At 45.7% G+C, this 27760-nt stretch overlaps 1 protein-coding gene across 7 annotated transcripts in view; it reads right to left on the bottom strand.

Annotated features, from left to right (window-relative positions):
- RBFOX2 (RNA binding fox-1 homolog 2) overlaps nucleotides 1-27760 on the bottom strand; it is a 531916-nt gene that overhangs the window by 138857 nt on the left and 365299 nt on the right. For all 7 annotated transcript variants that reach the window (XR_005774354.1, XM_040408532.1, XM_040408531.1 and 4 more), the window contains one exon: nucleotides 3050-3141. Coding sequence is in view for 6 of the 7 variants with exons in the window: in XM_040408532.1 (XP_040264466.1) it covers nucleotides 3050-3141 (92 nt within the window). In the remaining variant the exon portion in view is untranslated. The remainder of the gene's footprint in view (nucleotides 1-3049; nucleotides 3142-27760) is intronic.

The raw sequence follows: 27760 nt of genomic DNA, 5'->3' as shown, positions 1-27760 counted from the left end.
TAATGTGACAAGTTATTTCCACTCACATGTATTGTTAAGCTTGTAATGCTTTATACACTGCTCAAAAAAATAAAGGGAACACAAAAATAACACATCCTAGATCTGAATTAATTAAATATTCTTCTGAAATACTTTGTTTTTTACATAGTTGAATGTGCTGACAACAAAATCACACCAAAATTAAAAAATGGAAATCAAATTTTTCAACCCGTGGAGGTCTGGATTTGGAGTCACACTCAAAATTAAAGTGGAAAAACACACTACAGGCTGATCCAACTTTGATGTAATGTCCTTAAAACAAGTCAAAATGAGGCTCAGTAGTGTGTGTGGCCTCCACGTGCCTGTATGACCTCCTTACAACGCCTGTGCATGCTCCTGATGAGGTGGCGGACGGTCTCCTGAGGGATCTCCTCCCAGACCTGGACTAAAGCATCTGCCAACTCCTGGACAGTCTGTGGTGCAACGTGACGTTGGTGGATAGAGCGAGACATGATGTCCCAGATGTGCTCAATTGGATTCAGGTCTGGGGAACGGGTGGGCCAGTCCATAGCATCAATGCCTTCGTCTTGCAGGAACTGCTGACACACTCCAGCCACATGAGGTCTAGCATTGTCTTGCATTAGGAGGAACCCAGGACCAACCGCACCAGCATATGGTCTCACAAGGGGTCTGAGGATCTCATCTCAGTACCTAATGGCAGTCAGGCTACCTCTGGCGAGCACATGGAGGGCTGTGCAGCCCTCCAAAGAAATGCCACCCCACACCATTACTGACCCAATGCCAAACCGGTCAGGCTGGAGGATGTTGCAGGCAACAGAACGTTCTCCACGGCGTCTCAAGACTCTGTCACATCTGTCACATGTGCTCAGTGTGAACCTGCTTTCATCTGTGAAGAGCACAGGGCGCCAGTGGCGAATTTGCCAATCTTGGTGTTCTCTGGCAAATGGCAAACGTTCTGCACGGTGTTGGGCTGTAAGCACAACCCCCACCTGTGGACGTCGGGCCCTCATATCACCCTCATGGAGTCTGTTTCTGACCGTTTGAGCAGACACATGCACATTTGTGGCCTGCTGGAGGTCATTTTGCAGGGCTCTGGCAGTGCTCCTTCTGTTCCTCCTTGCACAAAGGCGGAGGTAGCGGCCCTGCTGCTGGGTTATTGCCCTCCTACGGCCTCCTCCACGTCTCCTGATGTACTGGCCTGTCTCCTGGTAGCGCCTCCATGCTCTGGACACTACGCTGACAGACACAGCAAACCTTCTTGCCACAGCTCGCATTGATGTGCCATCCTGGATAAGCTGCACTACCTGAGCCACTTGTGTGGGTTGTAGACTCCGTCTCATGCTACCACTAGAGTCAAAGCACCGCCAGCATTTAAAAGTGACCAAAACATCAGCCAGGAAGCATAGGAACTGAGAATTGGTCTGTGGTCACCACCTGCAGAACCCCTCCTTTATTGGGGGTGTCTTGCTAATTGCCTATAATTTCCACCTGTTGTCTATCCCATTTGCACAACAGCATGTGAAATTGATTGTCACTCAGTGTTGCTTTTTAAGTGTGATTGACTTGGAGTTACATTGTGTTGTTTACGTGTTCCCTTTATTTTTTTGAGCAGTGTATTAACGCTATATATATTCATTTGCATGTATCATTGTATTTATTTACTTATATATTTATAATCTTGTAACCAATAAATCTGCATATTTTTATAATACCTGTGTATTATTGTATAATGCAGAACTACATTTTATCATTAACATCATCTCACGTCAAAAAGAACTTATTTATCTGAGGAAAAAGTCGAACTCAGATGTGTATTGTATCAATTAGGTTGACTACAATTCACCAGGTCATGATTTTAAGAATTTATGACAAATCTTATAAATTTTATTTTTTTATGGTTAATTATTTTTATGACCATAATTAATTCTTAATTGAATTATTACCCCCCGACAAACTGTGTGATGTCAGTGTTCACACCATGATGCAGGGTGCAAATGGCCACGGTCCATTTTTACTGGATCCGCAATTTGCGGTCATGTGAACGTGGCCTAAATATCTGCTCATTCTAACCTTACTAGTTATTTGGAGGGCCTATATACAGAACTGTCAATCACTGATAAGACCAACCACATGATTTATAAGCTCAGAATGAGCAGAGATTTAAAGGGACTCTGTCACCACTTTCTAACCCCCCCTTTTAAAAGTATTGTTCTCTCCATGGCGCCCTTGTGATTACAAAGGTGTTGTTATAACATAAATTCGCCGTCTCGTTTTGATAAAAATACCTTTTATCTAACCTGTCAATCTTGTGGATAAGGTGCCCAGGGCGTTTCTGAAGCTCTGAAGCTGCCGCCCGCCGCCGCCGTTGGTGCCCAGCTCCTCCCCTGATCCTTTCAGCGCCGCCTGAATGTAAAGAAATCCGCCTCCGGCTCTCGCTCAGTGCCCCCTCCTCCTTTTCAAAGATCCCGCGCGTGCGCACAGACCTGTGCCTGATGCGCCCGTGCGGACATTTAGAATCAGCCTCATTGAGCGAAGTGCGCATGCGCGCACTCCGCTCAACCTCCTCATAAGACGAGCACAGGCCTGTGCGCACGCGCGGGATCTTTGAAATGGAGGAGGGGGCACTGAGCGAGAGCCGGAGGCGGATTTCTTTACATTCAGGCGGCGCTGAAAGGATCAGGGGAGGAGCTGGGCACCAACGGCGGCGGGCGGCAGCTTCAGACCTTCAGAAACGCCCTGGGCACCTTATCCACAAGATTGACAGGTTAGATAAAAGGTATTTTTATCAAAACGAGACGGCGAATTTATGTTATAACAACACCTTTGTAATCACAAGGGCGCCATGGAGAGAACAATACTTTTAAAAGGGGGGGTTAGAAAGTGGTGACAGAGTCCCTTTAAAATTACACATTTTGTTGAATCTTTTCCCACTAAACTTCATCAAACTGCTCTGCTCCTATTTTCCTATGACATGCTATATGCAGATTGCATTGTCAACTAGAACATTAACAACAACAACAAAAAAAATACATTTTAAACCACATCGTACCCATCGCTGTAGGCTGCAGCAGCTGCGGCAGCGGCGGTGGCTGCTGTGGCAGCAGTAGCTGGTTGAGTGTACCTGTAAGCTGCATATCCACCCTGTTTATAAAAGAGAGTTGTTAGAGCCATCATCTTGTTTTAAAAACTAAGACAACTAATTTTGCAATAAAAGACAGTGTTAAGCATTCCCGCAGGCAGAAGAAAATATAAGATTAAAGGTTTCAAAAACTTAGATAAATATAGCTTGTGAGTCAAGGGTAAATGCAAGAAAACATTTTTTCATGCACATTTGAATAAACTTTAATATAACTTTAGAATTTACATACATATAGATTGTATCTTAAGTTATTTTATAGAAAATGGTTAGAACTATTACAAGATATTAAAAATAAAAACAGTTCTGAAAAGAAACATGTAAAGTACTTTAACACTATGAATTGGATACATAGAGGAATATTCAATATTTATATAAACAAATGTCTCGCCAATTATTTATGGAGCATAAATAAGCACTTTTTTACTTCTTACATTTAAAAAGGGTATTTCACTTTTTTTTTAATTACATTTTGTTTAATTTTCGTTTTAACAGAGGAATTAAATTGTACATCAGTTATTTGTGGCCTTTTCAAATTCATGCACCAAAGGCGCATTTAGATGAGTAGATAATAGTTAAAATTTGAACGGTAATTCAATTTGAATGATAATCATTTAGTGTAAACATATATAGCGACTGAATGATTGAATCAAATGTTCATTTAATGTTTGAAAAACTTTATGCAAACAAAAACTTGCAGTTATTGAATTGTGGTACATGTGATTTATCAGCGATGTGATGTAAAAAAGTTGTCTTATGTAAAATCAGTGCTGTCTTAACAATCCTCATTTAAGCGAGTAGACAATAGCATCCAAACAAATTGGTACATAATCTTTACATGAAAATGCTTATCGCTGGCTTTAAATTGAAAAATATGTGATTGCCTCAATGATTATCTATTTGTCTAAATGCACCTTAAGGTCCAATGAGTGAGTGTTACATCCATTGATGCAATAAAGCTTCTCTGTATCAAAGTTGATGACGATGTAGGAAAATGGAGATTATTATTTTGCACATAGGAAGAGAAATATAAATAAAAACAGGCAAAAAAGACAATGCAAACCATCTAAACTTACACTGCGTTATTAAAGAGGGTCTGTCACCAAAAAATGCTATGTAATCTGACAGCACCATGTTATAGAGCAGGATAAGCCAAGCAGATTGATATATAGGTTTGTGGAAAAACATTTGGCAAAACTTGTAATTTATATCTGCAGTCCTTTGAATACCCCCATCAGGAGGTGCTATCAGTGATCACATGGGAGGCTTATCCAACTCTCAAAGAAAGTCATACCTCATTGATTAAAAACTTAAACTGGTATTACCATCCATAAACATCTGTGGCATATCAAAGATAGTTACTGAAAAAATAATGTACCAAAAAAAAGAGTTTTAATCAAATGAAACTGTTTGCGACTGTAATGATATATGTAATTACAATTTTAGAGTGAAAGGATAAGTTCTTTGGGGAAAACTGTGCAATTGAAAGGAGACTCATTTACGCTGTTGGGCCACCTCTAGCATGGATACAAGATAAGATACTGTTGGGCATGGAGGTATACAGGTTCCATATGGTACCTTCCTGAAAAACCGCCAGTTGGAAGGCCTATGATGAGAGGCAAAATATGTGGCTACAGGATGTCCTGCACATATTGCAAAGCTGTTAGTGACCCCCATATCACTACTATTTGTGACACCTGCAGTTGCCACAGAAAAGGCAGAATTGAAACTCTCACCACCAGGCCTCCATACTCTAAACCAACCATTGTGGGATTCCAAACAATGCGGTTCCAGTGTATAGCTGTCCAGACTTCTTGTTCACAACACCACTGCGACCCAATGGTCGCTGTCAGTGAAATCAAATTTTGTTCTGCTAAGCAGCTTAGAAATTATCTGGGCAGAGACAGGAGTATGCAATGAAGGTGCCAACACGTGTCTGGATGGTGGACAACAAAACTGTGGGAGCTGCTTGTGCTTGTCGGCAGATCACATAATTCTCTCTACTGGTGGTCTTTCTAGGAAGTCCAGGGCCTACAATGAGTGTGCCCTCATGTAACCACTTCTCCCAACACCTCCTAACAGCTAGGTCAGAATGGCCTAAATGGCAGGCAATTCATCAAAACAATCATCCTGCTTCTCAGTCCAATGATGTGCCCCCTCAAAGTCTGTCAACTGGCCAACATGTCTTCAAGTGCATCACAGAAACATGTCTAGCAGTTAGTGGTCCCAAAAGTAGCCTCTGTAAGCCTTTTTATAGGGGAAGCATGTTTTACACCATCTCGTGGCAAGACCACACCTGTAATCATTTACATATCTGTCTGAAAAATAACTACATGCGAGTTTTGCAGCAATCCAACATTTCTATCTGGGTGAAGTTTTTCTTCTTCTTTTCAATGAGTGTATATTGGCTCTTTCCCATAAAGCCATCAAACACAAACCAACACTTCCATTTGGCTTTCATCTTATTGGACCCAACCAGAAGTCTACAACAGGTTATACAGTGTTGTGTCACAATAGGTTGTCAGGTAGGATTAAAAATAATGGTTTCTGCTTCCTGATCCAGTCTCAAAAAACTGGAAATTTTAAGAAATGCCAGCTCAGCAAATCACTGGGTGAAGCTGCCACCAGCTATTGGCTAAGAGAGCATTTCTCACCAAGGCAGATCCAGGAAGCAGGATCTGATCTGCTGCTCAAAACTAATCTGTTCAAATAATACAACCAGCTGCATCCGTTCAGAACAGATCTGATTGTATTATATCAAAATGAAATTTAGATCTGGCACTAAAACTCTTTTAAGTCTATGGGAGCCGGATCATCTTTTTGGTCTTCGAAAAAACAAAACAAAAAAAACAAACAAACAGATCTAGCACCATTGACTTACATGGTTTTTGGTGCCGGATTCGGCTTGTTCAGTTTCCCACAGCAGACACAAAACAGAAGCTTTTTTCCTCTGGTTTTGAGAGCCTGTGCTGCATCTCAAAACCTGAAAGGAAAACACAGATGTGAAAGTAGCCTAATACAACCATCATGCTGATGCCGTGATTAGCAAAAACGGAATAAAAATTCAAATTTGAGACTAAAATGTATATCACCGACAAAGTAGTTGGCAAGGGTCCAAAAATATAATAAAATGCAGTCTGCAAAAACTAAGATGTGAGGAGTTCATACATACCACACGTCTACACTCAATGATGCATGTGTTAAAGAAATGCAAAAACCATAGGAATGCACAAACATGTGCAGGCAAGTATACAGAATTATACAGTACATCATTTTTCATCCCATATACAATCTGTAATCTAAAAATACATTTCTAAATCTAATACAATGCATTAACTAAGCATGCTTTCAGACTGGTTTCATATGGGTGCTTTATCGCTCCTATATTATGGACCCAACAGCTGAAACCTAATGTAGTTCATCATAAAATGAGTTAGATCACCATTATTCTGGTTCTGATGAACTGTGGTAGATCTGAATGTTACATCCATAATATAAACACAAAAAAGCCCCTGTATTAAAGGAGTTCTCCACCTTTTTATTACTGATCTATCTTTTGGATAGGTCATCAGCATCTGATCAGTGGGTGTCCACTGTTTGCAAAGGCAGAGGTGCTTGCAGTAGCCTCATCGCTGCTTCCTGCAGGCTACTGACTTCACGACTGTCACGTGGCCTGGGTGAACCTAAGTGTAGCCTAAACCTCTGAACACTAGTGTGAAACTAGCTTAAACCTGTCTGAAAAGTGGTTGAATAATTTTTTTTTTAACTCCGTAACAAAATCTTATGGCAAAAGTCAGTTTTTCCTGATGAAAATATATTCGACAATGCCATCACTGTAGTATGTAATTATTGCTAGAGAAACCATCTGTATATTTTCCTCTATAGATGGGCATGGGCAAGAAAGGAACAGTATAAACTGTAAACTTTATTCATGCTTGTATGTTTGTGGGGTGCTTGCAGTCTCTGGTGTTTTGGTGCAAGCTTTTTTATGGTGTTCACCATGAGGAGCACAGATTATACGTTAGTAGTTGGGACAATTTCAGATGCAATCATACCAATTATGCTTTTTTTCATTTCTAATATGATAAATAGGAAAAATATAAATTTAGCCCACTTGGAACTGCAAGATCACTTGTACACATATACAAGCAATTTTATGCTTTGCAAGAAGTAATGCATATTTCAACGCATGAGCCTTTATTTATTCATAGTGGTGTATGAGTGCCAGAGATTACTCTAATGCCATCCGCTTAGCTCCCTAGATGCCACTGTCAGTAACAGTGGTGGCATTCAGGCAGTTAAATAACAGGAGGGGCTGCAAAACATCTCTGTCAACCATGGGTGCTGATAGAAACATAGAATGTGTCGGCAGATGAGAACCATTTGGCCCATCTAGTCTGCCCAATATGCTGAATACTATGGATAGCCCCTGGCCCTATCTTATATGAAGGATGGCCTTATGCCTATCCCATGCATGCTTAAAGGGACACTGACAGGCCCAATTAGCATATTTAGGCATATATATGTCAGTACAGGTCTTATAAAGTCTATTAAAATCATCTAAGTATCCCCCCCTGTCCACCTTATAAATACCGAAATATTAAGTTTTATAACCTGCTTGTCCGGTCACAAATCTGCCCAAGGGGCGGCGTTTCATCTGAAAATGCGCCCAGCCAGCCGCTCCCAACTGCCGTCTGAAGCCCCGCCCAGCTCATCAATATTCACTTCGCTGGGCGGCGGCTACAACTCTCCCGACTCAAGTGCCCGGCGCATGCGCATAAAGCAGGGGCTGTAGCGCTCTGTACGCAGGCGCGATGTGACCCCGGCCGGGCGCATGCGCTGAAGATTGGACGGAGGACGTGCCCAGAGGATCGAATGGGCTGTGCGCAGAATCTTGAGTCGGGAGAGTTGTAGCCGCCGCCCAGCGAAGTGAATATTGATGAGCTGGGCGGGGCTTCAGACGGCAGTTGGGAGCGGCTGGCTGGGCGCATTTTCAGATGAAACGCCGCCCCTTGGGCAGATTTGTGACCGGACAAGCAGGTTATAAAACTTAATATTTCGGTATTTATAAGGTGGACAGGGGGGATACTTAGATGATTTTAATAGACTTTATAAGACCTGTACTGACATATATATGCCTAAATATGCTAATTGGGCCTGTCAGTGTCCCTTTAACCACCTCAGCCCCCAGTGCTTAAACACCCTGAAAGACCAGGCCACTTTTTACACTTCTAACCTACACTACTTTCACCATTTATTGCTCGGTCATGCAACTTACCACCCAAATGAATTTTGCCTCCTTTTCTTCTCACTAATAGAGCTTTCATTTGGTGGTATTTCATTGCTGCTGACATTTTTACTTTTTTTGTTATTAATCGAAATTTAACGATTTTTTTGCAAAAAAAATGACATTTTTCACTTTCAGTTGTAAAATTTTGCAAAAAAAAACAAGATCCATATATAAATTTTGCTCTAAATTTATTGTCCTACATGTCTTTGATAAAAAAAAAATGTTTGGGTAAAAAAAAAATGGTTTGGGTAAAAGTTATAGCGTTTACAAAACTATGGTACAAAAATGTGAATTTCCGCTTTTTGAAGCAGCTCTGACTTTCTGAGCACCTGTCATGTTTCCTGAGGTTCTACAATGGCCAGACAGTACAAACACCCCACAAATGACCCCATTTCGGAAAGTACACACCCTAAGGTATTCACTGATGGGCATAGTGAGTTCATAGAACTTTTTATTTTTTGTCACAAGTTAGCGGAAAATGATGATTTTTTTTTTTTATTACAAAGTCTCATATTCCACTAACTTGTGACAAAAAATAAAAAGTTCTATGAACTCACTATGCCCATCAGCGAATACCTTGGGGTCTCTTCTTTCCAAAATGGGGTCACTTGTGGGGTAGTTATACTGCCCTGGCATTCTAGGGGCCCAAATGTGTGGTAAGGAGTTTGAAATCAAATTCTGTAAAAAATGACGAGTGAAATCCGAAAGGTGCTCTTTGGAATATGGGCCCCTTTGCCCACCTAGGCTGCAAAAAAGTGTCACACATCTGGTATCTCCTTATTCAGTAGAAGTTGGGGAATGTGTTTTGGGGTGTCTTTTTACATATACCCATGCTGGGTGAGATAAATATCTTGGTCAAATGCCAACTTTGTATAAAAAAATGGGAAAAGTTGTCTTTTGCCAAGATATTTCTCTCACCCAGCATGGGTATATGTAAAATGACACCCCAAAACACATTCCCCAACTTCTACTGAGTACGGAGATACCAGATGTGTGACACTTTTTTGCAGCCTAGGTGGGCAAAGGGGCCCATATTCCAAAGAGCACCTTTCGGATTTCACTCGTCATTTTTTACAGAATTTGATTTCAAACTCCTTACCACACATTTGGGCCCCTAGAATGCCAGGGCAGTATAACTACCCCGCAAGTGACCCCATTTTGGAAAGAAGACACCCCAAGGTATTCCGTGAGGGGTATGGCGAGTTCCTAGAATTTTTTATTTTATGTCACAAGTTAGTGGAAAATGATGATTTTTTTATTTTTTTTTATACAAAGTCTCATATTTCACTAACTTGTGACAAAAAATAAAAACTTCCATGAACTCGCCATGCCCATCAGCGAATACCTTGGGGTCTCTTCTTTCCAAAATGGGGTCACTTGTGGGGTAGTTATACTGCCCTGGCATTTTCCAGGGGCCCTAATGTGTGGTAAGTAGGTAAATGACCTGTGAAATCCGAAAGGTGCTCTTTGGAATGTGGGCCCCTTTGCCCACCTAGGCTGCAAAAAAGTGTCACACATCTGGTATCGCCGTACTCGGGAGAAGTTGGGGAATGTGTTTTGTGGTGTCATTTTACATATACCCATGCTGGGTGAGAGAAATATCTTGGCAAAAGACAACTTTTCCCATTTTTTTATACAAAGTTGGCATTTGACCAAGATATTTATCTCACCCAGCATGGGTATATGTAAAATGACACCCCAAAACACATTCACCAACTTCTACTGAATACGGAGATACCACATGTGTGACACTTTTTTGCAGCCTAGGTGGGCAAAGGGGCCCAAATTCCTTTTAGGAGGGCATTTTTAGACATTTGGATACCAGACTTCTTCTCACGCTTTGGGGCCCCTAAAATGCCAGGGCAGTATAAATACCCCACATGTGACCCCATTTTGGAAAGAAGACACCCCAAGGTATTCAATGAGGGGCATGGCGAGTTCATAGAAAAAAAAAAATTTTGGCACAAGTTAGCGGAAATTGATTTTTTGATTTTTTTTTCTCACAAAGTCTCCCTTTCCGCTAACTTGGGACAAAAATTTCAATCTTTCATGGACTCAATATGCCCCTCAGCGAATACCTTGGGGTGTCTTCTTTCCAAAATGGTGTTATTTGTGGGGTGTTTGTACTGCCCTGGCATTTGAGGGTCTCCGCAATCATTACATGTATGCCCAGCATTAGGAGTTTCTGCTATTCTCCTTATATTGAGCATACAGGTAATGAGATTTTTTTTTTTCCGTTCAGCCGCTGGGCTGAAAGAAAAAAAATGAACGGCACAGATTTCTTCATTCGCATCAATCAATGTGGATGAAAAAATCTCTGCCAAAAAAAGAAAAAGGAGGGGAAAGGCGTCTGCCAGGACATAGGAGCTCCGCCCAACATCCATGCCCACTTAGCTCGTATGCCCTGGCAAACCCGATTTCTCCATTCACATCAATCGATGTGGATGAATAAATCATTGCCGGGATTTTTTTTTTTATATATACAAAGTGTTTGCCAAAGTATATGAACACCGCCACCTCCTCAGCTCATATGCCTCGGCAAACGTATCTTTTACTGCAGAGGAGAAATCTCGTCTTGCAGCGCCGCATACACCGACTTGCGTGTAATCTGACAGCAGCGCAATGCTTCTGTCCGAATGCACATCAGTGCTGCAGCTAGTCGATCGGTTGGTCCACCTGAAAGGTAAAAAAAAAGAAAAGAAAAAGAAAAAACCAGGCCGCAAAGCAATAACTTTATTAACTTTAGAACAGAACATATTAACTTTTTTTAACTTTTGTAACTTTTTTACTTACCGGTAATTTTTTTTTTGTTTAGTTTTTTTTACCTTTATAGAACAAACCTCTCCTTCCCCATGGGACAATGTGCAAAGCGCAAATCGCCCAAAGATGTGGCGAAGTACGTTATGCACTTTATCCCAGGTGAAAGGAGAGGTTTGCAGCAGCTGTGAGTAAAAGGGCCCTAATAGCCCTGTGTGCCTGTCCTGTGAGATGCAATCCCTATGCTAGGTGTACCTGTGTGTGGTACTTCCGGAAACACTCACCTAAGCATAGGGCAGGGTGGTCAGGGCAGTCAGGACAGAAATAGCGGGTGTCACGCCTTATTCCACTCCTGCTACAGACACGACATTTTTTTCGGGGTGGCGGTTGGGTTGAGGTACCAGCAACGACACTGGGGAAATGTCGCTCGTGTAGACGGCTAACTACACTGGTGGATGGGGCCACGGAACCTCCTGGGTAAAGGAGGTTCGTGATGATCTCTTCCTGGAATTTGAGGAAGGATCCTGTTCTCCCAGCCTTACTGTAGAGAACAAAACTATTGTACAGCGCCAATTGAATTAAATATACAGACACCTTCTTATACCAGCGTCTGGTTCTGCGGGAAACTAAATAGGGAGCCAACATCTGGTCATTGAAGTCCACCCCTCCCATGAGCGCATTATAGTCGTGGACTGAGAGGGGCTTTTCAATGACACGGGTTGCCCTTTCAATTTGGATTGTCGTGTCTGCGTGAATGGAGGAGAGCATGTAAACGTCACGCTTGTCTCTCCATTTCACCGCGAGCAGTTCTTCGTTACACAAGGCAGCCCTCTCCCCCCTTGCAAGACGGGTGGTTACAAGCCGTTGGGGGAAGCCCACGCGACTAGTTCGCGCGGTGCCACAGGCGCAAATCCGTTCTAGAAACAAATGCCTAAAGAGGGCCACACTTGTGTAAAAATTGTCCACATAAAGATGGTACCCCTTGCCGAATAAGGGTGACACCAAGTCCCAGACTGTCTCCCCACTGCTCCCCAGGTAGTCAGGGCAACCGACCGGCTCCAGGGTCTGATCTTTTCCCTCATAGATCCGAAATTTGTGGGTATAGCCTGTGGCCCTTTCACAGAGCTTATACAATTTGACCCCATACCGGGCACGCTTGCTTGGGATGTATTGTTTGAAGCCAAGGCGCCCGGTAAAATGTATTAGGGACTCGTCTACACAGATGTTTTGCTCAGGGGTATACAAATCTGCAAATTTCTGGTTGAAATGGTCTATGAGGGGCCGAATTTTGTGGAGCCGGTCAAAAGCTGGGTGGCCTCTGGGACGGGAGGTGGTGTTGTCGCTAAAATGCAGAAAACGCAGGATGGTCTCAAATCGTGTCCTGGACATAGCAGCAGAGAACATGGGCATGTGATGAATTGGGTTCGTGGACCAATATGACCGCAATTCATGCTTTTTTGTCAGGCCCATGTTGAGGAGAAGGCCCAGAAAAATTTTAAGTTCGGAAACTTGGACTGGTTTCCACCGGAAAGGCTGGGCATAATAGCTTTCCGGGTTTGCGGTTATAAATTGTGTGGCATATTGGTTGGTTTCTGCCACGACTAAGTCCAAGAGCTCCGCAGTCAAGAACAGCTCAAAAAATCCCAGGGCCGAAGCGATTTGAGCCGTCTCAACCCGAACTCCAGACTGGGCGGTGAAAGGGGGAACTACAGGTGCGGCTGAAGTTGGTGACTGCCAATCAGGGTTTGCCAGCACCTCAGGGACTCTAGGGGGTCTACGGGCCTGTCTGCGCGGTGGCTGCGACGGGGTAACTACTGCACGTGCCACCGTACCAGCTTCAACTGCCCTTCTGGTGCTCGCTACTTCACCAGGTTGTACGGCAGTGCTGGTACTAGGTCCAGGAACGGCTGCGCTGCTGGTGTATGCCTCACCACGTGATCCGGCAGCGACAGCCCCACTCTGCTGCTCTTGAAGCGGATCCTGCGTAACCTGTGGTCTAGCGACACGGGGCCGGGTACGCCTGGTGCTGCCAGGGACCTCAACCTCCTCGTCCGAACTTTGGGTCAGAGAGCCACTGCTTTCTACAGGTTCATATTCTGACCCGCTAGATTCGTCAGATGAGGGTTCCCACTCCTCATCCGACTGGGTCAGAATCCTGTAGGCCTCTTCAGAAGAATACCCCCTGTTTGACATTTTGGACTACTAAATTTAGGAGTATTCCCTGAGACTACCCAAGAAAAAAAGCAAACCTGTCTTACAAAGGGGAGGCTAGCGAAGTACCGGAGGCCGCTGCGGTTGATAAAAAATATCAAAACAGATTTTTTTATCGCCGCAGTGCGTGTAAAGTGAATGTGCAGTGATCAAAAAATAATAATTTTTTGTCACTGCGGTGGGGCGGGCGTGGGTGAACGCACGTGTGGGCGACCGATCAGGCCTGATCGGGCAAACACTGCGTTTTGGGTGGAGGGCAAACTAAAGTGACACTAATACTATTATAGATCTGACCGTGATCAGTTTTGATCACTTACAGATACTATAAAAGTACAAATGCTGATTAGCGATACGCTAATCAGCGAATAAAAGTGACTGCGGTGCGGTGGGGTGGGCGCTAACTGACGCTAACTACCTAACCAAGGGGCCTAAACTATCCCTAAAACCTAACAGCCAATACCAGTGAAAAAAAAAAAGTGACAGTTAACACTGATCACTTTTTTTCCTTTCACTAGTGATTGACAGGGGCGATCAAAGGGGTGATCAAAGGGTTAATTGGGGTGCAGGGGGGTGATCTGGGGCTAAGGTGTGCTGTTTGGTGTACTCACTGTGAAGTCTGCTCCTCTGCTGGATCCAACCGACGAAAAGGACCAGCAGAGGAGCAGAGAAGCCATATAACAGATCATATTTACTAATATGATCTGTTATCTGGTTTGTGATTCGATTTTTTAAAAATCAGCAACCTGCCAGCGACGATCATTGGCTGGCAGGTTGCTGATGCAACTCTCCTCGAACTTTTGCCGGCCCGCGATGCGCATGCGCGGGCCGGCTGTGACCGAAATCTCGCGTCTCGCGAGAAGACGCGCCGGCGCGTCCACTCGGAATGAAACAACCACCTCCAGGACGCGTCTGCGCGTACAGCGGTCCGGAGGTGGTTAAACTCCTTCACTGTATTTGCAGCTACCACTTCTGCAGGAAGGCTATTCCATGCATCCACTACTCTCTCAGTAAAGTAATACTTCCTGATATTACTTTTAAACCTTTGCCCCTCTAATTTAAAACTATGTCCTCTTGTAGCAGTTTTTCTTCTTTTAAATATTCTTTCCTCTTTTACCTTGTTGATTCCCTTTATGTATTTAAAAGTTTCTATCATATCCCCTCTGTCTCGTCTTTCTTCCAAGCTATACATGTTAAGGTCCTTTAATCTTTCCTGGTAAGTTTTATCCTGCAATCCATATTTTATCCTGCAATCCAGGATGTGTTGCCATGGCAGCCGGTGGCCTAAGAAAGATCCCGGGCCTCCTATAACTGTATTAGATTGTGCTAGAGATCCAGCATAATAGCCTGTCATTGTCACAGTGATAGGCTATAATGCATTGGTGTATAACAGGGATCAGCAACGTTCAGCTGTGGATAAACTACAACTCCCAGCATGCATACTTGCTAGGCTGTTCTTGGAACTCCCATAGAAATGAATAAAGCATGCAGAAGTTGTTTCACAACAGTAGGAGTGCCGGAGGTTGCTGGCCCATAGTGTATAAGGTGCATTGGTATACAAGTGATGTCCCAGTAGGACAAAAGATTAAAAGTTTATTTAATCTTACACACACAAAGTTTTTAAAATTGGTAAAAACACATGCAGACACAAAACTGCTGTGTTTATCACAACCTGTATAATAAAGATTGTTTAAACCACCAAGTGAACAATGTACAAAAATTCCAAAATGAAAAACTAAATTATTTTTCCTCCCTCATAAAAAGGTTAATCAATAAGTCTCATGTACCCTAAAATGGTGGCAATTTAAACTACTTATGGAAAAAACAAGCCACATGTTGCTACATCAGAAGCATTCCTTTAGAAGCATTCCGTTACTCATTCCGTCATAATAGAAGTTTAAGGGCTGCAAAACGGATTAGTCCTCCCCTGCATAACGGAAACAGCCCATAGACTTCCATTATGACAAAATGAATAATGGATTGCCTCTAAAGGCATTCCGTTATACATTCAGTCATGGAATTGTGTTATGGTCCGTGGTAACGGAATCCATGACGCAATTCACCTTTTACCACCAAACGAAGTGTGAACGAATTTCATAAGCGGAAATTAAATCATCACCCAAAAGACATTCTCCCAGAAACTTTGTGGCTAGTCAAATTGTACTTTAGCAAATTCAAGGCTTGCTTTTTTATGATTTGCTTTCAACAGTGGTTTCCTCCTCTGTTGTCTTCCATTAAGTCCACTTTGGTTAAGGGTACTTTCACATTAGCGGCAAGGGACTCCGGCAGGCTGTTTCGGCAGGTGAAAAGCCTGTCGGATCCGTCCTGCCGCTAGTTCACGTGTGCCCCCGGACTGCCGCTCCGCCCCCATTGACTGTGATGGGGTGGGGGCGGAGTTTCCGGCGGCAGCACGGCAAGAGGCAGCCGGACTAAAAGTACTGCACGCAGTACTTTTAGTCCGGCTGCCTTGCCGCCGCCAGAACTCCACCCCCATTATAGTCAATGGGGACGGAGCGGCAGTCCGGGGGCACGCGAGAACTAGCGGCAGGACGGATCAGACAGGCTGTTCACCCGCCGGAACAGCCTGCCGGATGCCCCTGCCACTAGTGTGAAACTAGCCTACTGGACAGCACTGGATGGTGTGGTCTGAAACTGATGTACCTTGATGTTCACCTCTAAACTCTGAAAATTGTTCTGGGTTCTTTGGTTAGCATTAGAGATGAGCGAATCAAAGCTGACAAAGTGGAATTCGCTCCGAATTTCAGGAAAAATTCGATTAGCACCAAAGCCGAATTTGCTCACGCTTCGTGGTAACGAATTAATTTTTTCCTAAAATGGCTGCTGCACATGTGAGGACATTGAGAAAGGAACGCTGGGAAGGCGCGATCACCCATAATGCCATGCATGCAGCCAATCAACAGCCAGCCCACCCTGTGATGAACTCTATAAATAGCGGCAGCCATCTTAGATTCTGCCATTTACCAGTGTACTTAGTGCAGGGTGAGACGTTTGCAGGCGCTAGGAAGTGTTAGAAAAAACGTCATTGTGCTAAAAAAAAATGATTTCCAAGTGCAGGGAAAGATTATTCAAGGTGTAGGGAAAGGATAGGGAGGAATTATTCCACAGCTTTTATGTTGAAAAAGGGTTCAGTAGGGGAGTAGTGTTGATTGAGCACCCGAGCACAATGGAAGTCAATGGGAGAACCCGAGCATTAAACCAGGCACCCCCTGTTCTGAAGAGTAAAGGGTGTCTGGTTCATAGAAAAAGGTCAGAAATTGATGGAAACACCACCGAAATGGTTCGGGAACAGCATGGACTCCCATGTCGCTGCTGGGAACGATGTTGTCCAAGTAGTACACCACTTTTAGAGACTGACAATAATACGCACAAAACAGAGGATAAAATAGATTTGAGAGGAAAAATTGTGAGGAAACATTCTTTCCTGTATATTTACTTGTATATGCCAAAAATTACAAGGAAGAGGCACTCCGATACAACTTGTATATCACAAAGGACGGTCTCTTCACATTGTGGTACAATTGTTCAGGTAGTGGGAATCCTACACTCAAAGCCTATGCACTAAGTCTACATGCACACGAAAGTATTTTGTTTTCGTGTCCGTTCCATTTTTTTGGCGGATAGGATGCAGACCCGTTTATTTCAATGAGTCCGCAAAAAATGCGGACAAGCAAACCGTGTGCTGTCTGCATCAGTATGTCCATTTTGTAGCCCCGCAAAAATGTCCTATTCTCGTCCATTTTAGGCATTATTACAATGGATCCGCAAAAAAAAAAGGATGGCATACAGAGGTCTTTATTTTGCCAATCCGTAATTTGCGGATTTCCAATACACCCTTTATTACACATAAAGGAGGGTATCATACACACCCTTGAAAAATTATGACTGATGGCCTACTGGTGAACTGACCGTCTAAAAAAAATATATGCGTGGGCCTGCAGGTGAGCCGATCCTGTAAAACATTTTAGATGCGGGCCTGCTGGTGAGCTGACCATGTAAAACATATGCGAGGGCCTGCTGGTGAGCTGACCCTGTAAAACATTATATGCAAAGGGCATATATGCAAGGGCAGTAGGAAAGCGCAAGGGGCCGTCACTGACACAAGATGGGTCACCGAGGTTCCTGGCCTTGGTGAGGTAAGAACCGGTAATTTTAAGTGACACTATAGGTTATTTAGTGTGGCTGTAAAGCTCTTACTGGGAGCAGCCAAAGTGCAGGGTGGGTGGCTGTTCCCCATGTTCCAGGCCGAGTTTTGGTTAGGGATATAAAACCCAGCCAGCAGTCTCAGCTAGTGTGGATTATCTTCTGACAGTGGAGCTTTGCCAGTCTCTGTGTTGGAGCCTGAGAGTTTGGGCCGGGATTAAGGCCTGCTATCATGTTTGGATGAAAGCACGTGGACTTCTGTTTCACCCAAGGACTTATGTGTTGCTGCCTGGTATGAACAACCACCAGATTTAAGGTGACAGTTTTTTCCTTGAAACTGACTTTTTGTTGTCACTTTACTTATCTATACTAATAAAAGCCCTGTGTACGTGGTGTCCGTGCGTGTGTGCCGATTTGTTAAGTGCGCATGTGCGTCTGGCGGCAGTCTCTGTGAGTGGAGGTGAGAGGCCATATCCATCCCTATGTGCCGTCCCCTGTCATCCCGAGCAGCAGGCAGCTGACGCGGGGAAACTTCCCTGCCCCCTTCCTTCCCCTATTACTCTGACTACATCTGTACACTCCGGCCATGACAGAGAGTTAGGGAGGGGGCTACAGGGAATATATTATAGAGATGGAGGGGGATACAGGAGGAAATACATTGTACTGTATACATATTACACTCCAACCTCCATCATTATACTACAGCCCTCATTGGAGTGTAATATGTATGTAATAATGGGGGTTGGAGTGTATAATGATGGGGGTATAATGATGCTGATGGGTCCCTCACAGGGCACTCACACAGGGATTTTATGTGATGGGGCTGGAGTGTAATCCTACATAATAAAATCCCTGTGTGAGTGCCTTGTGTCCGTGTGTATGTGTGTGTGTGTCCGTGTGTGTGCCGTTTGTTATACTGGGCATGCGTGGCGCGGGGACCTATCAGCACACAGCGCTCCACACGCCGCACGCACCTGCGCCCGGCTCCGCCGTGACTCCTCCTCCCCCTCCAGCTTCATCTGCAGACACCTTACACCCCAGGATCGCCATCATTATACACATAGTACAGTCGTGGCCAAAAGTTTTGAGAATGACAAAAATATTAGTTTTCACAAAGTTTGCTGCTAAACTGCTTTTAGATCTTTGTTTCAGTTGTTTCTGTGATGTAGTGAAATATAATTACACGCACTTCATACATTTCAAAGGCTTTTATCGACAATTACATGACATTTATGCAAAGAGTCAGTATTTGCAGTGTTGGCCCTTCTTTTTCAGGACCTCTGCAATTTGACTGGGCATGCTCTCAATCAACTTCTGGGCCAATTCCTGACTGATCGCAACCCATTCTTTCATAATCACTTCTTGGAGTTTGTCAGAATTAGTGGGTTTTTGTTTCTCCACCCGCCTCTTGAGGATTGACCACAAGTTCTCAATGGGATTAAGATCTGGGTAGTTTCCAGGCCATGGACCCAAAATGTCAACGTTTTGGTCCCCGAGCCACTTAGTTATCACTTTTGCCTTATGGCACGGTGCTCCATCGTGCTGGAAAATGCATTGTTCTTTACCAAACTGTTTTAGGATTGTTGGAAGAAGTTGCTGTTGGAGGGTGTTTTGGTACCATTCTTTATTCATGGCTGTGTTTTTGGGCAAAATTGTGAGTGAGCCCACTCCCTTGGATGAGAAGCAACCCCACACATGAATGGTCTCAGGATGCTTTACTGTTGGCATGACACAGGACTGATGGTAGCGCTTTTCTTCTCCGGACAAGCCTTTTTCCAGATGCCCCAAACAATCGGAAAGAGGCTTCATCGGAGAATATGACTTTGCCCCAGTCCTCAGCAGTCCATTCACCATACTTTCTGCAGAAGATCAATCTGTCCCTGATGTGTTTTTTTTGCGAGAAGTGGCTTCTTTGCTGCCATCTTGACACCAGGCCATCTTCCAAAAGTCTTCGCCTCACTGTGCGTGCAGATGCGCTCACACCTGCCTGCTGCCATTCCTGAGCAAGCTCTGCACTGGTGGCACTCCGATCCCGCAGCTGAATCCTCTTTAGGAGACAATCCTGGCGCTTGCTGGACTTTCTTGGACGCCCTGAAGCCTTCTTAACAAGAATTAAACCTCTTTCCTTGAAGTTCTTGATGATCCTATAAATTGTTGATTGAGGTGCAATCTTAGTAGCCACAATATCCTTGCCTGTGAAGCCATTTTTATGCAACGCAATGATGGCTGCACGCGTTTCTTTGCAGGTCACCATGGTTAACAATGGAAGAACAATGATTTCAAGCATCACCCTCCTTTTAACATGTCAAGTCTGCCATTTTAACCCAATCAGCCTGACATAATGATCTTCAGCCTTGTGCTCGTCAACATTCTCACCTGAGTTAACAAGACGATTACTGAAATGATCTCAGCAGGTCCTTTAATGACAGCAATGAAATGCAGTGGAAAGTTTTTTTTGGGATTAAGTTAATTTTCATGGCAAAGAAGGACTATGCATTTCATCTGATCACTCTTCATAACATTCTGGAGTATATGCAAATTGCTATTATAAAAACTTAAGCAGCAACTTTTCCAATTTCCAATATTTTTGTCATTCTCAAAACTTTTGGCCACGACTGTACACTCCAACCCCCATCATTACACACATATTACACTCCAATCCCCATCATTACACTCCAATGAGGGTGGTAGTGTAATGATGGGGGTTGGAGTGTAATACATGTGTAATGCTCTCGGCCTGTGATAGCTTCCCTCACTTGCTACTGTGCGGCCATTTCCTGACTTTGGTTGGCAGGGTTAGGGTGAGATAGAAGCCAGTAGGATGCAGCCGCTGCAGGGACTAACATGTGCCCCCTGTGCTGACAGATACCCGGGGTCCAGAATAGGAGGTCCCCATCCCCAGTGCTCCCAGCTTTGTCCTCCCAGGCTCTTTGGGAGTTCTATGAACTCCAGTATGCAATGCTGTAGCAGGTACGGGCCACTCTCTGCCCGGTGTGCAGGTGTGGCCAGTGCATAAGGGTGTCGGTGAAGGAAACGTTGTGGCAGGCGGCGGCTGCCGGGCCCAGATCCCGGGGTGTCAGTCAGCTGCAGAGGAAGCCGGAGGGGGAGGAGGAGGCACGGTGAAGCTGGGCACAGCAGCGGGCCGATGTGCAGGGGTGGGTGGTGCGTGCGGAGCGCCGTGTGTTAATTGGCCGCCGCGCACTAAACTAATAGTCATACACGCACGGTCGCACACGCACACAGGGACTTTATTATAGAGGATATATATCTATACTAATAAAAGCCCTGTGTACCTGCTCAGGGCTGGTGCCCGTGCGTGTGTGCCGATTATAGAAGTGCGCTGCGGACGGACACACACACACACACAGGCCAATCCAGGTCGCAGAGCTGGGCTCGGGGGCACATCGGCGGGACAGCAGCGCTCAGGGAGGAGGACGCCGGAAGCCGGGCACAGCAGCTTTCAGAGTTACTCTGCCCGGAGCACACGGGACAGCGCAGCCGTCACAGATCCTGGGGAGCCGTCCACACAGAGTCGGCTATCTTACTCATTATGCTGCACTGCGCATGCGGCGGCTTCCCCACGCGCGCAGTGCGGCCAGACGCCGCTCTATCGGCACACACTCCACGGACACTACATGTGCAGCATCCTATTGTAATGGCAGTGAGGGGCAGTCACTGTATTGCACCGGCCCCGCTCACTTACTACATGGTGATGCAGGAGGCCGGGCGGGCGGCCAGGCACTGGTAGCGTAACTCACTAAGTGACGCCCCTGCTCCGCCCACTGCATGAATGTAGCAGGCGGCGCAGGCGCATGACGTAGTGAGTTACGCTGCCAGTGCCTGGCTGCCCGCCCGGCCTCCTGCCTCACCATGTAGTAAGTGAAGAAGTGAAGATAGTTATTATTACAGTTATTCAAAGTATTACTACTCTGAGCGGGGCCGGTGCAATACAGTGACTGCACCGGGCCCCCGCTGCCATTACATTCACACTAATCAGCAACACTGATTAGATGCTATGTGTCAGCCACAGGTACCCCCCCCCCCCCCCATAACAGTGTCATCCACAGATCCCCCCCCCCCCATAACAGTGTCATCCACAGATCCCCCCCCCCCCCCATAACAGTGTCATCCACAGATCCCCCCCCCATAACAGTGTCATCCACAGATTCCCCCCCCCCCCATAACAGTGTCATCCACAGATACCCCCCCATGACAGTGTCATCCACAGGTACCCCCCCCCCCAAAACAGTGTCATCCACAGGTACCCCCCCAAAACAGTGTCATCCACAGGTACCCCCCCAAAACAGTGTCATCCACAGGTACCCCCCCCCCCCCCCCCCCAAAAAAAAAAAAACAGTGCCAGCACTACTGTTCTAGCACCCGTTATTGTAACGGGCTTAATGTCTAGTGTGTGAATAAAACACTGAACTGTTTAAGTTAAAGATGTATGCGACGAATAAGCATGTTGATAATATGATGGAAGAGGAGGTTGAGAAAAAGGAAGATTCAACCATATACCCTTGTTTGTGGTGGAAGGGGTGCATGGGAATACAGTGTATTCAGTACATTATAAACACATTTAAAGTGCCTTTATGTTCATCCGCTTTCCTCTGGTGGCAATCCAGGCCTTGTTCATTTTTATAAGAGTCAACCTGTCAGCATTTTTCAGTTGACAGGCGGATACGCTTATCTGTTATAATGCCACCAGCAGCACTAAATACCTGCTCAGACAAAACGGTGGCGGCAGGGCAGGCCAGCACTTCCAAGGCGTAACGTCAGTTCGTTCTATCTATTTGGCAGGGGTGGTTAAGTGCTCCGGGTCTAGTGTCAGGGGCCCTCGCTGTGGACTGCATAAGAGACCAAATTTCTGGGACTGGGGGACTGCGACTGCGGTAGGTTGGCCTGGTATAGTGGGAACGCTGGGCAGGATGGCTGTGCACTAGTATTTCGCAGTGGACAGTGCTACAACACCGAAGAGATGCTGGTTTGTAGGGCTCTGTCATCTCACAGGTTTGAAATGCTTGAGGGGGGGGGGGGGGGAATTTGGTTTAATGATTGGATTTTATTATGATGTATATACGCCCTGGATACATTGTGATTAATGTGTACTCCTTGGAAATAATTAGATGACACGACAACATTGTATTTATATTTAAAAAGGGGCACAAATTTATTTTATTATACATGCCATTGGATGCTGACTTATACAGTATGTGTATATGTCGTACACTGTGTTTTACGTTTTCAATAAAAACTATCTTGATTTAAAAAAGAAAGTCAGTTCGTGCCACGTGTCCAGCTTGGACACCCAGTAGTTGTAAGGCACTGAGGGATTATCTTCCAAAATGTTTCCCTTCTTGTGACACTAGGCTGCGCACCAGGGTGAGGGTGCTGGCGGGGTGTCATGAAACTGTCCCAGGCTTTGGAGAGTGTTGCCCTGCCTCTGTTGGAACTATGTGTTCCCCTTGTCTCCCATCCTCTGTTGCCCAAGAAACTATAGACTCTGCCGCCAGCGTTGTCAGATGGAAATTTTTGGAGCAATATTTCAACAACGACATTTTGGTATTCCACTGTTTTTCTCGTCCTCTCAAACAGAAGAATGAGATGAGAAGTTCTCTTTGTAGCAAGGGTCGAGAAGGGTGAACAACCAGTAACCAGTGTTGTCTAAAATGCATATAATGCACGGGTCGCTGGAAAGGCAGCCTAACATGAAGTCAGCCATGTGTGCCAGAGTACCAACAGGCAAGACTTCGCTGTCGTCATCATGAGGATCACTCTCAAGCTCATCCTCTCTCTCTTCTTCTGCCCACCCACGTAGAACAGATGGAATTAAACTTCCATGGGTACTACCCTCTGTAGCGGAGGCAACAGTCTCCTGCGCCTCCTCCTCTTCATCGTCCAATTCGCGCTGAGGAGACAAACTGAGGATGGTCTGGCTATCACCCTGTGTACTTTCTTCCCCAATTTCCACCTCTTTCACATGCAAAGCGTCATCCTTAGTTGTGAGCAGTGAGCTTTTAAGTAGACACAGAAGTGGGATGGTTACGCTGATAATAGCGTCATCGTCGCTCACCATCTGTGTTGATTCCTCATAGTTTATTAAACCCTCTCAGACGTCAGACATCCATGCCCACTCCTCGCTTGTGAAGAGCGGAACTGACTGGAAAGGCAACGACCATGTTGCAGCTGGTATTCTACTACTGCCCTCTGCTGCTCACAAAGCCTGGCCAACATGTGGAACGTCGAGTTCCAGTGCGTGCTCACGTTGTACAATGAGATGGCAATTTCCAGCGTAGCTGCAGCATTGACAGACCGGCTGAAGCTGTTAATGACTTGCAGAAATGGGCACACACGCGGCGCACCTTCACCAGTAGCTCAGGCACATTGGGGTAGGTTTTGAGAAACCGCTGAACCACTAAGTTTAAGACGTGGGCTAGGCATGGGATGTGCCTGAGCTTGCCGAGCTCCAAAGCCGCCACCAAGTTACGGCCATTATTAGACACAACCATGCTTGGTTCTAGGTTGAGTGGCGAGAGCCACAGCTGAGTCCGGTCTCTTAACCCGTGCAACAGCTCTGCGGCGGTGTGCTGTTTGTCCCCTAAGCATATCAGCTTCAGCCCGGCCTGTTGCCGCTTCCCCACTGCAGTGCTACACTGCTTCAGGCTACCGACTGATGGCTGAATGGTGCTGCACACGGATAATTCGAGGGAGGAGGAGAAGTGGGGGTTTGAGCCACTAACGCAAGTGCTGGCAGAAACCCTGATGGACGTAGGGCCTGCAATCCTTGGCGTCAGTAGCACCTGTGCCATCCCAGGGTACGACTCACTACCGGCCTCCACAATGCTCACCCAGTGTGCAGTCAGGGAAATGTAGCATCCCTGGCCGAATGCACTTGTCCATGTGTCCCTGGTTAAGTGGACCTTCCCAGTAACTGCGTTGGTCAGAACACATGTGATGTTACAGGACACATGTTGGTGTAAGGCGGGCACAGCACACCTTGAAAAATAGTGGCAGCTGGGGGACTGCATAACGGGGGACGGCTGCCGACATCAGGCTGCGGAAAGCCTAAGTGTCCACAAGCCTAAATGGCAACATTTCCACGGACAGTAATTTTGAAAGCTGTGCATTTAGTATTATGGCCTGTGGGTGTCTGGGTATTTGCGCTTGCGTTTAAAGGCCTGTGGAAAGGACATTTGGACGCTGCGCTGGGACACGGAATTGGATGTGGTCGCTGATGGCACTTGCGAAGGTCCAGATGCAGGGCGGAAGGCATCCGGGCCTGCACCTTCGACAGGAGATTGGCCAGCACGTAACACAGAGGAAGAGGTGGCAGTGGTGTGACCCGCAGACACAGTTTGTGGACCCAGGCGTTCGTCCCACTTATTATGGTGCTTTAATGCCATGTGGTGGATCATGCTGGTGGTGGTGAGGTTGCTAGTGTTCACGCCCTGGCTCATTTTGGCACGGCACAGGTTGCAAACTACTATTCTTTTGTCGTCTGCACTTTGCTCAAAAAAGCGCCAGACTGCGGAACACCTACCCCTTGGCAAGGGAGATTTCCGCAAGGGGGTGCTCCGCCTGTTTGGTGTTGCCCGTCTTCTCCCTTTTTGCCACCCCACTGCCTCTTCCAGCCTGCTGCGGTGCAGCAGATCTCTCCCCCTCTGTACTGCTGTCCTCGCTCTGCTTTCCACCTTCCCAGGTTGGGTCAGTGACTTCATCGTCCACCACCTCCTCTTTCACTTCCTCACACTGCACATCCTCCTGACTTGTTGACCTAACTACTACCTCAGTGATTGACAACTGTGTCTCATCAACCTTAAGACCGTAATTGCCGTTGAGTTATTGGCAACTGTGTCATCATCATCCACCTCGTTAAACAGTAATTGCCGCTCCCCACCGTCATCTTCTTGTGATTGTGGATGCTCAAGAGTTTTGGAATAAGGGTACAAGATCTGTCCCTCTTCAAGCGTGCTTGGCGAGAGGGAAAAATCAAGAAATGGAGCTTAAAAGAGCTCCTCGGAATATCCAAGTGTTGGATCACTTGTTTGCCAGACTCTCCATGGTGTGAGGAAGGAGGATCAGGTTGAGCAGACTTTTGGCTACAGAGACTGGACCTGGTGGAAGACAGGGTGGTGCATAACAGACTGGAAGCATTATCTGCTGCAATCCATCCGACCACCTGGTCACACTGGTCTGACTTCGAGAGTGGTGTCCTGCGCCGCCCTGCAAACTGGGACATGAAGCTAGGTATCGTGGATGATTGTTTTTCTTGTGCTCTGGCAGCAGGCACAGTTTCACAGAACCCAGGGCCACGGCCTCTGCGTGCACCACCAGCATCATGGCCACTGCCCCGTCCCTTACTGTACGCCTTCATATGAAAAGGTTATATATGATTGAAAGTCTGTCACACGTACAGTAGCGTAGGATTTGGAAGTGTATGCGCAAACAAATTTTAAAAAGTATTTGAGATGTGGAAACGTCACACAGGAGATATCCCGAAGATTATGTCAATGCTGTCACCAGTGGCTAATAAAAAATTACAGGGAACATCACAGGTATTTGGGATGAGGAAACGTTATACAGGAGAGGTACCACCGGTAATGTCACTGTCTGCAGCGTTTACCCAAATAAGTACACTGGATGTCACAGATAAATTTTTTCAGCACACACGTTACACAGGAGATGTGGGGCAGCTCATATCACTGTCCGCAGCGTAAACAGTCTACGCAAAAAGTACACAGTCCGATTTTTTTTTTTGGATGCGCACACTTTACACTGAAGATGTGGCACAGCTAATGTCGCTGTCTGCAGCGGCCTAACTATTGCACGCCATTTAGCACAGGATGCGCTAAAAATAGATATTGCTGCCACACACAATAGTCCTGAAAAGTTTTTCTACTATAAATATTCGTATATCACCCCCTACACTGACTGTCCCTTCCTCAGCACAGCTTTCCCTGACTAAGACTAAGCCAAACACGCTTCATCGGGTTGGCGCGTTACGGCCAGTCAATCACTGTAATGCCAGTAACCAACATGGCTACGGCATTACAGCGAGGGCAGTACTCAACTGCAAGTTTATTGACTGCATAGCAGCCAAGAAACGTGCGGCGAGGAGACTCGAGCATGGTGTTCGGCTGAGCAAGCTCAATCAACATTATAGTGGAGGTTACAGCCTGGGTAATAGGAACATTCCTATTACACTTTGCAGCACTGACTGGAGATCCAAATTGCCATTATACAGCACTGTAATTCCAGCAAACCGTTCTTATTAGGGTGCAAATGCATGTTTGATACAGGCATTAACAGGGTTTATTACAAGGAAATATTTCTACGTCTTATTTGCCCTTGTGCGGTGCAGGTATACACTGCTCCAAAAAATAAAGGGAACACAAAAATAACACATCCTAGATCTGAATTAATTAAATATTCTTCTGAAATACTTTGTTCTTTACATAGTTGAATGTGCTGACCAAAAAAAAAAAAATCACACAAAAATAAAAAAAATGGAAATCAAATTTTTCAACCCATGGAGGTCTGGATTTGGAGTCACACTCAAAATTAAAGTGGAAAAACACACTACAGGCTGATCCAACTTTGATGTAATGTCCTTAAAACAAGTCAAAATGAGGCTCAGTAGTGTGTGTGGCCTCCACGTGCCTGTATGACCTCCCTACAACGCCTGTGCATGCTCCTGATGAGGTCGCGGACGGTCTCCTGAGGGATCTCCTCCCAGACCTGGACTAAAGCATCTGCCAACTCCTGGACAGTCTGTGGTGCAACGTGACGTTGGTGGATAGAGCAAGACATGATGTCCCAGATGTGCTCAATTGGATTCAGGTCTGGGGAACGGGCGGGCCAGTCCATAGCATCAATGCCTTTGTCTTGCAGGAAATGCTGACACACTCCAGCCACATGAGGTCTAGCATTGTCTTGCATTAGGAGGAACCCAGGGCCAACCGCACCAGCATATGGTCTCACAAGGGGTCTGAGGATCTCATCTCGGTACCTAATGGCAGTCAGGCTACCTCTGGCGAGCACATGGAGGGCTGTGCGGCCCTCCAAAGAAATGCCACCCCACACCATTACATGCCAAACCGGTCATGCTGGAGGATGTTGCAGGCAGCAGAACGTTCTCCACAGCGTCTCAAGACTCTATCACATGTGCTCAGTGTGAACCTGCTTTCATCTGTGAAGAGCACAGGGCG

This window comes from Bufo bufo, chromosome 9 (assembly GCF_905171765.1).
Source record: "Bufo bufo chromosome 9, aBufBuf1.1, whole genome shotgun sequence".
Classification (NCBI taxonomy): Eukaryota; Metazoa; Chordata; class Amphibia; order Anura; family Bufonidae; genus Bufo; species Bufo bufo.
The sequence above is the reverse complement of the archived record's forward strand: the minus strand, read 5'-3'. Positions and strand labels throughout refer to the sequence as shown.